The 14,105-nt window shown below is 28.0% G+C and overlaps 1 protein-coding gene across 1 annotated transcript; it reads left to right on the forward strand.

Annotated features, from left to right (window-relative positions):
• The first annotated feature begins 8,645 nt into the window (after positions 1-8,645).
• LOC114395392 (phosphomethylpyrimidine synthase, chloroplastic) lies at positions 8,646-13,883 on the forward strand. Its single transcript, XM_028357160.1, has 6 exons — positions 8,646-8,830; positions 9,894-10,216; positions 10,362-10,489; positions 10,812-11,638; positions 12,120-12,790; positions 13,611-13,883. Exons 2-6 carry the CDS (start codon positions 9,906-9,908, stop codon positions 13,615-13,617), a joined length of 1,944 nt encoding a protein of 647 aa, XP_028212961.1. The 5' UTR covers positions 8,646-8,830; positions 9,894-9,905; the 3' UTR covers positions 13,618-13,883.
• Positions 13,884-14,105: the final 222 nt, after the last annotated feature.

Genomic DNA, 14,105 nt, shown 5'->3' on the forward strand with positions numbered 1-14,105 from the left:
GAGACAAAAGGCACAGTACTCATGCATGTGAGTACTGTCTATACCTATAGGAGGAAATCAACCATGCGACGTGGAATGGATCCTTGGGAGGAAAATTTGGAGTAAACAGCCTCAAATGTGTAATTTACTGTTATTTAGGTCCTTAAAAGATATTAAGATTTTTAAAAGTGTAATTAGTCTGTGATTTTTTGTAGGAATAACATGCCAAATTTAAATCATAGGACATTGAGTCTGAAATTCTTATTTCAAACCATCAGGTCATTCGAGATGCTAACAATTTGTATATGATTTTAATTTTATTTTTGTTGTTAATTTGATATATACACTTATAAGAAAATAAGACCTTTCAAATAGTACTTAAATTATAATTAAAAAAAAAGCATCCGAGATTAAACCTAAATATAAATACTTGGATGACTATTATCACCATCATTATGATGGTAATGGTAGTAATGATGTACGTGATTGATTTTATAATTTTTTTTTTAATTCTAGTCATAATTTTTTTTTAATTATAAGCTAAAGATTATCATCAAAGGTTCTTATCATAAAGGATTTTTCATTCGAAACATCACGTACATACATGAAAGATTGATTAAACTATACTAATATAAGTTACTAAGGATTATCATCAAAGCTTCTTATTATAAAAGATTTTTCATTCGAAACATCACGTACATACATGAAAGATTGATCAAAATATAGTAATATAACTTATTCTCTTCTAATCAATTGACTAAAGAGTTTCACATACATATAAAACTATTGAAGATGGATCAAATATACTAATATATATAACATCTATCTACAACTTGTTCTAATGATTTGCTTATTGTAATACCATTCAATAATCACATATTCGACGAATGACAGTCCCTTCACACAAACTAAATGATGATTTGGTAGGAGAGAAATAAAAAAATAAAAAAAATATTTAAATTAAAATAAAGAGAAAAAGATATAAAACTCATATCAAATTTTTTCTCTCTCTCCTACTTCTCCAAACCAAACATCCCATAAAAGACTTACACTTATTTCCAGCTGTTCTTTTTATATATTACAATATAAGGCTCCTGATCAATCCATTAAAGAAGTTCACGTGATCATGCAAAAACAAAAACATCTTCCAAACCTCTTGTGTCCATTGCCAACAACATATTTCAGGTTAGTTGTACTGGCATTGCTCATTGGACCGTTGGCATTCTCATCGTTTGGGGATAAGATTTTCAGTTTTATGAAGCGTGTGGCATCCACAATAATCTTCTAAAATGTCCTCATAAATAGTAAATTCTTCTGCACAACCAAACTAAGTATGAGAGGTTAATATTGAATAACGACTTGACTAAAACAAAGATTGGATAATAGGCCAAGTTTCTTGAACAAACAGACTAAAATTAAAATTACCTATACCGAAAGTTTGCAATTATACCTATGATAATTTTTAATAAGTTGAAAGTGGAAAAAACTTACACTGATAATACATAACAGAAATTAAATTCATAAAAATATGTCAATAATTAATGTTTATAATTATTGTTAGAAAAAATTCTGATAGATGCCGGTTCAATTTAACACATTTAATAAGCGTGATTTTTGTTCTAAAATTGTCGTTATTCTAATACTATATTAAATATTTGTGGTATTATATTTAATATTTAATTAATTCAAATCAAATTAAATACATGTATGGTGGATGAAAAAAATGAATAAAAAAAAGAATTCATTAAAAATAATTAACCAGATTTCTCAAGCATTCATCATAATTTAGAGTCAGTAAATAACTATCATCGACTCGCGGTTATCCAAAAATTTTATCTAAGTTCCATCATTATCAATAACAAATATTTCCCTTTTAATTTTTAATATTAGCACATATTTAATTAAAAACTCGGATTCAATAAAAAAAAAATTGTCACTCGTGATGCATCTCCTCAAGAACTAAACATTTGTAAGGTTGTGTCTAGAAATTTTGAGGTCTTAAGCAAATTTTATAGGTAAGTTTATTTTAATATAACTCATAAATTTTCATTTTTTTATTATACATTTTGAATTAAAATTTGTTAATTAAAGTTTAATAATCAATCATTTTCACTATTTCACTATATGGTAATTCATTCAATTATTATTTCGTAACATACTTGATCTCAAATTAAAACTAAAAAATTAATTTTGAAAAAAATTCTCTTAACAATGACATTAATTGTATGTATTATTTATCATATTCTATAAATATTGCATGCACTAAAAAACTTGATTTTTTAATATATTTAAAGAATTAATAACTGAACAAGAACACGTGATGTTTGTTGTTTTACAAAAATTGAACGCGTGATCTATCACTAATATTTTCATAAGAAAAATTATTGATGATACTACTTCTACGAAATTTAATTTCTATGTTCATTTCAACGTCATTTTAAAAAAACAAAAATTCAAACTAAATGTAACTAATTTATCCTATACCTTTCTAAATAAGTAATAAAAGTTCTCAAATAATCTAAAACAATATCATTATATATATATATATATATATATATATACATATTTTAAAATTGCATAATTTTACTAACAAATTAATTACAAATATTATAATAGAATTTATTACTTAATAATTTAAATTCAGAATATTTTTTAATATATATATATATATATATATATATATATATATATATATATATATATATATATATATATATATATTATGTGTGTGTATGTGTTTATTCTTCATTCCCGTTTTAATGACATACATGCAGAATGCATGACACGTACGTGGGAAACAAGGGCAAAGGGACATAAAGTCGTTTATAAACTTAAAAGGCTGAAATTAAAGGTGCGCGAAAATATAGTTGAAATGCAAAAATATAACGGTAAACTTAGGTTTATCGTTAGACTGTGTTTGACACTGAGAAGAAAATAGAATAGATAGACATAGAAAGATAGAACGAAAATAGGTGAAAAAATAAAATGATGTGTTTGGTTAAAAAAAAAGAGAGATGAGGAAAGAAATAATACAATATGAATCTCACTAATTTTGAAATTATTTTTTCTTATTCTCTTACTTACCAAACATCCCTACCTCATTTCTATCTCATCAATATTATCTTTCTCTTTTGTTACAAACATAGCCTTAAGTATCTTTAGTCAATTATGTGTTGGCATCTAAATTATGTCAAGTGTGTGTTTTGCTTCGTTAGTAAATTATTTCTGAGTTTAAAATTAATTTTAAATATATTTTTTAATTATATGTTTAGTTTCATGTTAGAGAAAAATTCACAATTAATTATAAGTTCATATTCAATTATGAGTTGAAATTACTTTAAATTTATAGTTTTTGCGTTGAATCCAATAATTTATAATAAATTTTACTCTTAATTTAATTTTATTATAAAAACATTTAAATATAAATCACATCATTTTTAAATTAATTTTATCAACACTAATCCAAACATATATATACTAAGTTGCCGAAACAATGAAATCCAAATAATTAAGATAAAAGATGGAGTAATTTTCAGCTAGCAACCTTGTACTGTTAATTTGGGGTTGAAACAATGAAATCCAGATAAGATAAAAGATGGAGTAATTTTCAGCTAGCAACCCTGTATTGTTAATTTGTGGTTGAAACAATGAAACCCTGTACTATCTCCAAGGCCCTGGTGAGTGGTGAGCACAAGGCCAATTAGGCCTGATCAAACTCTTAATTTAAATTATTTTTAATTAATTTAATTTTTTTAATTTAAATTATTAATTAATAAATTTTATGATAATATTTATAATTAATTTGTTAGTAAGATTATGAAATAAAAAATATGTATATACAATTATTTGCTTTAGATTATTTGAGAACTTATATTACTCATTTAGAAAGTTATAGGATAAATTAGTTTATATAAAAAAAATTAGTTTGGATTTTTTTTAAAAAAAATTGACGTTGATCGAAATGAACATGAGATTTAAATTTCATAGAAGTAGTATGATCACAATTTTTTAATGAAAAATATTAGTGATAGATTACATGTTCAATTCTTGTAAAAAAATAAAATAAAAATTTATTCTTTTGGAGTAACTTGAGAATCTATAATCGAAGTAAAATAATTTGTTTTTACCTAAATTTTTTGTAAATATATAATAAATAAATTAAATATCCTTAGAAATTAAATTATGATAATATTTGATTAATAGAATAAATGATGTCAATGCTCATGTAATATTTTTTTTATATTTTAGATAAAAATAAAATACTATATTAGTATGATAAAACTTAAATAAAATGAAGATAAAAATATAAAAAAACTAAAAAATGGAAAAAATCATGATGATTTAATTTAATAATTTAATAAACTATTTTAGCAAAAACTATAGTATTTTGTATTTAATAATTTATATATATATATATATATATATATATATATATATATATATATATATATAAATTGATTAATTAAATGTGACAGGTTGGGTTGGGGTGAAATATAGAAAAACTCATTATTAAACTTATATATTTAATGGGATCTGAAAGAATTAGGTTGAATTTGACTCAAACTCTAAAAAAAAAAAATTTAATGAAAATAATTTTGTAGGATTGGGTTAGTAGATTACAGTGAACACTCTTATAGAAATGATTCAAAACTGTGATTTAAAATTATGAAACCAAACTGAATATAATAAAAAAAACATAAACAAATAAAAGTGTATTTTAGCATATTTAGTTTTAAATATCTTTTTTTTTTATTTTTGATAATTTTTTGAATTATTTATGGGTCATAATAATTTTTAATTTTTTTTATCCCTAATAAATTTTATACATTTTTTTGTCCTAAAGTGTTATCTAAATAATTTTTTCACTTTTTTAAAGTGTTATATAAAAAAACTTAGGACCAAAATAAAAATAAAAAATTTGTTAGAAACAAAAACTTTTAAAAAATATTAAGTGCCAAAAGAAAAATTTTAAAAATTTAACAGGCACCAAAAACAAAATTAACAAAATTTAACAAGTACCAAAAACGCATATAAGCGTTATATTTACTAACCCGACAATATTTCTAACAAGATGGTTTGAAGAAAAATATCCATAAAGAACAAAAACACTGAACGGAGTAGGTCCTAAAAATTCATGATTTTCGATAAGTTTTAATTAATAATAAAAATCATTTAAAATTGTATATTCGAGAGAGTATTGTTAATATACTTTTTTTTATAAGAAGGGCTAATAGTGCAGTTTCTATTTCTATTTGTTAAATTCTATTGAAAATTATAAAATGATGAATGAAACTTGTTAAATAAGAAGCATGACTTACAAAATTTTATAATTTTTAATAAACTTTAACTAATAAAACAAATTTTCAAAAAAGTGTATTTGTGCTTTTACTTGCTAACATTTCTCATTTACCCATTCGCTTCAATTTTTTTAACTTAAAGTTTTCTTATATGAATTAACAAAATCAATTAAAATTTTAAATTTTATATATAAAAAGTATTATACAATTTTTAATATATATTTTGTTTTTCATATTAATTAGATTCTCTCTTATCTATGCTTCTTTGAAAAATACTAACCAATGTTATGCTAGTCCACACACATATCGATCTATATCAAATTGTATTTCGGCCACTATTATGAATGAAATGAAGTAGTTTTATTCCTGTAAAAAAAAAATACTAATCAATGTTTTTATAGGATTAATTAAAGAATAAAAAAAAATCTCCTTTTGTCTTATAATAACTTTTGTATAAGAAAGAAAGTTAAAAAATATTGTCATTTTTCAGTTTAAAAAGATGTTATTTTAACTTTTAAACGTATTATGAATTACTTTTTTATTTATATCTGTAATATTAATAAAGAGTAATAAAAACTATAAATAAATTAATAATGATAAGATTAATTTTATAAATTTGTTATTTTTTCATTAATTTATTATTATTTTTATCTGTGTAACAAACTTAGGATGGAAATTATCATTGAATGAAGGGAGTAGAAGGTTTAATTGAAAAATACAACAATACACTCCTATGTGATTTTCAATAGAACTAAAACAATAAAACTTTTTATTTGTCGATACCTTATCCAAACTCCACATTAAATAGTTAAGGATGCAACAGAAAAAAATAATTCTAAATTGATATTAAATACAATAATAAAAATAAAATATATTTTGTTAATAAAATATTAAGAGAAAATAGGCTATATGCATTGTGTAAAATAATTTTACATTACCACTCAATCAAAATCTATCATTAATAAGTTAATTTGTTAATTTTGTGATAATCACTTTAAAAGTTATATCAACAATAATTTGTTATTAGACGATAATGACTATTAAACTCAATTAGAAAATATTGGTCATTCACTTACAATATAATTTTTTTTACACACTATATATAAGAAATAAATATGTAATTCATCAAAACCAATAAAATAGTTAGGGTCTTGTTAATCGTAGGAAATCATAGGAAAAAATTAAAAAAACTAAAAAGAAAATAATATTATTGTGAAAATGATAGGAAAACATAAAAAAAATTCATGGACAACGTAATTTTAGACATTTTAATAAAAATATTTCTCCTATTAATTCTTTAACCAATATTCCAAAGATACTTGTTAATATTTTTCAAATAATTAAGTTGGTTGATTTAAATTTTATTTTAAAAATATATCATAGAATTAAATGATTTAAGTGGAGAGTGTATTTAATGACCCTACTTATATTTTAAGGGATGATTTTTCAACCAATAAATATTACTTATATTATCAATAGTTTAATAAATGCTTTTATTTTCAATGTAAATGTACAAATGAGTAAATACCTTATTAACGGAATCCACAGTAAATTAAGGATTTTTTTAAAAAAATTAATAATTAATATATTTGAAAGTGATTTTATATTTTAAAAAATATTTTTATTTATTTCTTATGCATAGAAACTATGGAAGTAATATGTAGTAAAAATATTATGTATTTTTAGTAAAAATACAGGAAAAGAAAGTGTAACTAGAGCTATCAAAACGGGCCAGCCTGATTCACGTGGGTTGGTCCGCAACGAGTTGAGCTAAAAGTGGGCTAGTCCAGCTTGACCCACTTTTGTGTGGGCTAACAAAATGTCAGTTTGGCCCAACCCATCACGGATTGGTAGATTATGCGGGCTGATCCACTTTTTTGCTTCTTTTTTTTTTTGTAAAATAAAATAAAATTATTCCAAACAACTTAAAATAAAATCCAATATAAAAACCAAACTAAATCAAATTCAAACATTCAATATTAAAGTGATTGAAGTCTTCAAAATAAACATTCAACATTAAGATAATTGAAATTTAAATATTATCAAAAATAAACTTCTAAACTATTGAAATTAAATATTAGAGTCATGTAATGTGAAATTCAGACCAACTTCCTCTTCTTTTTCAACATCACCATTAATTTCATCTACAAAGACAAAAAAAAAAATATCATTAATAAGTCAAATAAATAAAACAACACACATTATTGTTATGATTATTTTAAGAACAATTATTATGATTATATGCTATAAAACTATACTCATATCTTTGATGATTTCAAAGTTAAGTTAATTATTTTATATTTTACTCTTTTTACTTATTTAAATATTAATAAATATGAAATATTCAGGTTATAAGAAAATATATGATAAGTTACTTCAATAAATAATAATATCTGATATATTATATTTTATGATGATAATTCCATGAAAAGATTGATCATCAATATGTTTAATTTTAAAAGATATTCATAATATTTACAAATTTCATTTATAATGAATTATTTATAATAAATTATAAAATAAAAAAAAATTATTTTATAAATATTTTATAATGCAAAAGTTTAATGAATTTAAATTTAAATAATTATAAATTTATATTTACTATTTTCTTTTTAATTTATACACATAAGGAAAAAATCATGAAAATTTTCAATAGGCTTAAACATGTTTGAAGATAATACCTGTTTAATTAAAAATATAATTAATTTTTTTACTCAATTTTAATGTAATTATATTTAATATGATACTAAATATTTAGAAAAAGATAAATTTATTAATATATATATATATATATATATATATTAAATAATATTAAATACCAATAAAATATTAAGAAATTATATTTTTATGAAATTAAGAAAGGTGCAGACTTTGCGTAATTGCGTTACGGACCATTAAAAAATTGCTAATTCAATTGGGTTTTGCAATTATTTGGGCTTCGCTCTATTAGAAGGTGAATTGCCAATTGGTTTGCTAGCTACAAAATAAAAATTTAATTTTTTACCAATTATAAATTTATAATAATAATAAAATAAAATAATATATTATTTAAATTTGGTGAATTGACGGGTTGACCCACTAATCCACGGGTTGAGCTCACCTAACCCAAGTGGAGCAGGCTAAAAAATTGCACTTTTTTTTTAATTGAGCTCGACTCACCTCTAACCGGTAGTAGACTGAGCTGGCCCACACACATGAACCCATCTTGACGGCTCTAAGTGTAACTCAAGTTCTATGAGAAATCTTCGACTCAAAACAAATAGTAGAATTTCAAACCTACAATCTATCACATGCTATGCTGAGGTTCTGTCTTGTCTCGGTCTATGAATCCCTAAAGAAAGGTGGGGTGGTGTTACTGGTCATCAACGAAAAGAAAGTTTGATGTGAGAAAATATCTAAGCCCGAGTCACGAGAGCCACATCATGTGCCACTTTTGCTTCATACTACTGTCTGCCACTCTCTATATAATGCAACGCTTGTGTTCAACCATTCACTTCACAACTCAAACTGCTTCATTGCATTATTGCAGATAAGATCAACCCTACTCCCTTCAGGTTCTCTCTTCTCTTTGTCTCTCTCTTTTCATCCAACATGTGTAATGTCATCATGTTTCCCAAGTTTTTTTGAGTGTCTTTCAGTCGTTGTCTTTCTTTCTTTCATATATATGTTTTTCTTTTCTTTCTTTTCTGAGATTGTCTTGATTGATAATTCTTCATTATGGCTTGTTTAGTTGTTGTAAATAAAATATTTTGGAATAAAAAAGGGGCTGCTTGAATGAAGAGGGCATGGTAGGTATGGTTTGAAATTCTCTATTTTTGTCTTGTTCTGCTTTTTTTAAGATGGAAAAATCCTGACTCAACCCTGGTGATTTTGCATGAGTTTTTTTAGATTTTAATGTTATTTTGTCATTCAAAAAAGCATAATTGAGAATCGGAACAATCTACAGTGATAAAAATAAAATGTCTCATTTAGTCCCTCTCCCTCATTCATGGAAATGTGTTAAGATCCCTATTTCTACAAATGAGGGACCAAAAGGAAACCATTTTTGAAGGACAAGGACAGCATATGATAGGTTTTCATACATGTGGAACCTAAAAGAGATAATTTATTTTTTTAATGACTAAAAACAAACATTGTCTTATTTGGAGAAACTAAAACATATTTAAGCTTATGCTATATATAATTTTTTATTTTTCAATTAATGATTACAGTTCAGCACTTTACCTTTTCAGCAGCTTCATAATTTAGTATACATTATTTTTCTGTCACTGAGTATAACTTGGATCTTTATCCTCTAAATTTCACCCATTGCTTTAGAGGGGTTAAATCCTTTTTTCTTTTTAACAATTCCATAAATATGATGAAAAACCACCATCACTGGTTTTGAAGTGAAATTTGTTAGGTTCACATCCCATTTCTAGGAAGCTCTCTAGTTTGAAGATCATGACGAGAAGTTAATTGACTAACTACTTTGTGAATGTGAAAATTCATAAATGAAGTTATCTTTTTTAACAAAAATCTATTGATATCTGTGTATAGGGATAGATATGTTCATTATACTGCATGCATGTTGTAATTTAACTTAAATTTTGTCTTTCAAAACTTGAAATGCTGTAGATTCGGGCCAAGATGGCATCACTTCATGCTAATGTGACATCAGTTGTTTGCAAGAGTGGCAACCATGCTTCTCAATTGAAATTCACAAGCTCTTCATTCTTGCCTGGGTTTGATGTTGTTGGTCGTGCTTCAAATGCTTGGAAGAAAGAACTTGTCCCATCTTCCATTTCCTTGGTGCCTAGAGCCACACTAACATTTGATCCCCCAACTACCAACTCAGACAAAACCAAACAAAGGAAGCACACTGTTGATCCTGCTTCTCCAGATTTTCTTGCCCTTCCTTCATTTGAACAGTGCTTTCCAAAGAGCACCAAAGAACACAGGTGATCCTTATCTTCTTTTTTTAATCAGTTTATTCTATTATTGGAATTTGATCACACAGATAATATGGCTTTCCAACACATATGGACACAACTCATGAGTCCTCTGACAGCTTACTACAATTAATGTATGATCCATCATGTGTAGAGAAGTCACTCATGAAGAAACTGGTCATGTGCTCAAAGTTCCCTTTCGTCGAGTTCACCTGTCTGGAGAAGAAGGACACTTTGATACCTATGACACTAGCGGTCCCCAAAATGTAAACCCAAGGACTGGTATGAATAGCTAACCTTTTTTGTGCATTTTCTTTATATGTTGCATCTGTACAATGTAGTACATTCATTTTCTTTGTGACTAATGTTGGGCTAATAAATAATTTTTTTTAGTGAGTGAATGAAACAGCTATAATTCCTCTCATAGATACATCCTCAGAAATTTAACCAAATAACATTTTCATTTATATATATATATATATATAGTATTTGTTGCTATCAATGAAGAATCTAATTTTGGCCTTTTATGTATACTTGCACTATGCTTTTGGAAATTTACACTTATTTACTTGATTTGATTTGTTTCCATGGATTTGATAATTAGGACTCCCACAGTTGCGCAAAGAGTGGGTTGATAGGAGGGAGAAACTGGGTTATCCAAGATTTACTCAGATGTACTATGCTAAGCAAGGAATCATCACGGAAGAGATGCTTTACTGTGCCACTCGTGAGAACCTTGACCCGGAGTTTGTGAGGTCAGAAGTTGCTCGTGGACGTGCTATCATTCCTTCCAACAAGAAACACTTGGAGTTAGAGCCCATGATAGTTGGAAGAAACTTTTTGGTAAAAGTAAATGCCAACATTGGAAATTCTGCAGTTGCAAGTTCTATAGAAGAGGAAGTTTACAAGGTTCAATGGGCAACTATGTGGGGAGCAGATACTGCAATGGACCTCTCAACTGGTCGCCATATCCATGAAACTCGAGAGTGGATCCTACGCAACTCTGCTGTACCAGTTGGGACTGTGCCTATTTATCAAGCACTTGAAAAAGTTAATGGGATCGCTGAGGATCTTAACTGGGAGGTTTTCAGGGACACCCTGATTGAACAAGCTGAGCAGGGTGTAGATTACTTCACCATCCATGCAGGAGTTCTTCTGAGATATGTTCCATTAACGGCAAGGCGCATGACAGGAATAGTATCCAGGGGAGGGTCTATTCATGCAAAGTGGTGCTTAGCTTACCACAAAGAGAATTTTGCTTATGAGCACTGGGATGAGATACTTGACATCTGCAACCAGTATGATGTGGCTCTATCCATTGGTGATGGGCTAAGACCTGGATCCATCTATGATGCAAATGACACAGCACAATTTGCTGAGCTCTTGACACAAGGAGAACTGACCCGTAGAGCATGGGAAAAGGATGTTCAGGTGATACCAATCAAACTTTCTTTATTGCACGATACTAATAATTTTATGGCTAAATGTAATGATTTAGTCTTTAACTTCAACTTCTTTTTTTGACATCACAATGTTTGCATGTCTATTTATTGTATTACTTTTAGTTGCTAATTCTTCAGCATGAACAATTAAGATTTTCCAAGGATAATTCTGGTCACATATTATTAAAATTACTTACTTTGATAGGAATAGGCTAATAAATAATGATAATAATAATAATCCATCACATGGGAAAGGTGTATTGAAAAGATGCTGTTGAATTTACCGATGAAGTTCCTAGTTGGGCCACCTTGTACAACTAAATATAATGCACTATGTTTCTATAAAGATTTTGATATATGGTGATGCTATCTAATTTCGTATGATATTAAACTATCATCATCTGATGCAATATTACCTGATATATCTCTGGAGACGATGGGGGCTTATTGTATACTGAGTTACTTTACAGGTGATGAATGAAGGACCTGGACACATCCCAATGCACAAGATTCCTGAAAACATGCAGAAACAGTTAGAATGGTGTAGTGAAGCGCCTTTTTACACTCTTGGTCCTTTAACAACTGATATTGCCCCCGGCTATGATCACATCACCTCTGCAATTGGTGCTGCCAATATTGGGGCACTTGGTACTGCTCTTCTCTGTTATGTGACTCCAAAGGAACATCTTGGGTTGCCAAACCGGGATGACGTGAAGGCTGGAGTTATAGCCTACAAGATAGCGGCTCATGCTGCTGATTTAGCCAAAGGTCATCCATATGCTCAAGCCTGGGATGATGCATTAAGCAAGGCAAGATTTGAGTTCCGATGGATGGACCAGTTTGCTTTGTCATTGGATCCGATGACAGCCATGTCCTTCCATGACGAAACCCTGCCAGCAGATGGTGCAAAAGTGGCTCATTTCTGCTCAATGTGTGGCCCTAAATTCTGCTCTATGAAGATAACGGAGGATGTGAGGAAGTATGCTGAGGAACATGGCTATGGAACTGATGAAGCTTTGCAGCGTGGGATGGATGCTATGAGTGCTGAATTTCAAGCTGCCAAGAAAACTATCAGCGGGGAGCAACATGGTGAAGCTGGCGGAGAGATTTACTTGCCAGAAGAATACGTTAGTTCCAAGAGGTGAGGCTAAATAAAATGTATTACTTTTTTAATAAGATGTGCCTTTTCTCATTTGACATGCATTATAATGGCATTCTGTGAATCAAGTCTATAAATATGCTAATAAGAAACTTAAACTGAGTAGAAAATCTCATATAGAATATGGCATAATCAACTTTATTGCTTGCAAAAAGCATGGTCTCCTTTGGTTATTTAACATGAAGCATCATCTTGTACTGTAGAATTTTGATATTTCCACAGGTTAGAAGCTGGCAACTCATGCTATTTGTTCTCATAGTAATGACTAAAAATGGGTAGTGGGTAAACAGGGATCCCACCATTGAGGGTTTGGGGAGGTTTATTAGACTTGTACAATCTTCCTCTGAGGGGAAAGGCTTACTGTTGCATCAAGTCTCACTCTCTATTCTCATGATGATTATATGAGGGTGAACTATATTTCCACATTCATTGTTCATCATATACTTTTATGACCTACCAATTGAATTAATGTTACAAAAAGTTGAATTAGTATATGCTCTTGGACATCTCTTAGGGACCAAGAATAGATATTGGGAAGAAAGGAAGGATTTTATTGAATTTAATGGAAAGAATAGAAAATAGGAGAGAGAGATCTCCTCCAAGGGTTTTCCCTCCACAAAGGACTTCTCCAGAGAAGTGTGCTACAAGTTCGTTGGCACCTTCTCAACTATTTTTTATTAATAACTAGAGGGTGGAGGGACTTCTTGAGTTTATTGTGTTACTTTCCATTTATTTCTCAATGAGCTACACGCACTTAATACCTCACTATTTATTGAATATCTTAATGCATATTATTGTGCAGGACTTAAATGGAGCAAATCAGTTGGAAGAACTTGGAGCTAGCTTCCCAACTGGCTTATCAGGGTGTGGAGAAGCATTATTAAGCCTTAGGAATAGGAGAGTAAGTACTGTTTGTGAATGTCTTTGGTTTAAGAACTCCGTCTTATGTCAACTTGTATTCTGTTATACAGTTCTCAGCAATAAACTGCTCTGGCAATCTAGTTTCATGTACAATACTATCTTTATCTTTTGGGCTATTTTATTAACACCATAGATGGGTTTTTTTACCATTCTACATACTCTCTCTCCTCAAAATTCTCAATCTACACCCCTTTCAATTTTTTTTCCCCCAAAATGCACTAGTTGAACTTGCCTTCACGGAAGTCGGGTTTGGCCACCCCGACTTCCCTGTTTGATCTTTTTTTTTTTTTTTTTATAAATTAAAATATAAAATTAATTTTTTAAATATTATTTTATAATTTTTTTAAAGAAAAATATACATATAAAGAAAAATATA

This window comes from Glycine soja, chromosome 18, assembly GCF_004193775.1.
Source record: "Glycine soja cultivar W05 chromosome 18, ASM419377v2, whole genome shotgun sequence".
NCBI lineage: Eukaryota > Viridiplantae > Streptophyta > Magnoliopsida > Fabales > Fabaceae > Glycine > Glycine soja.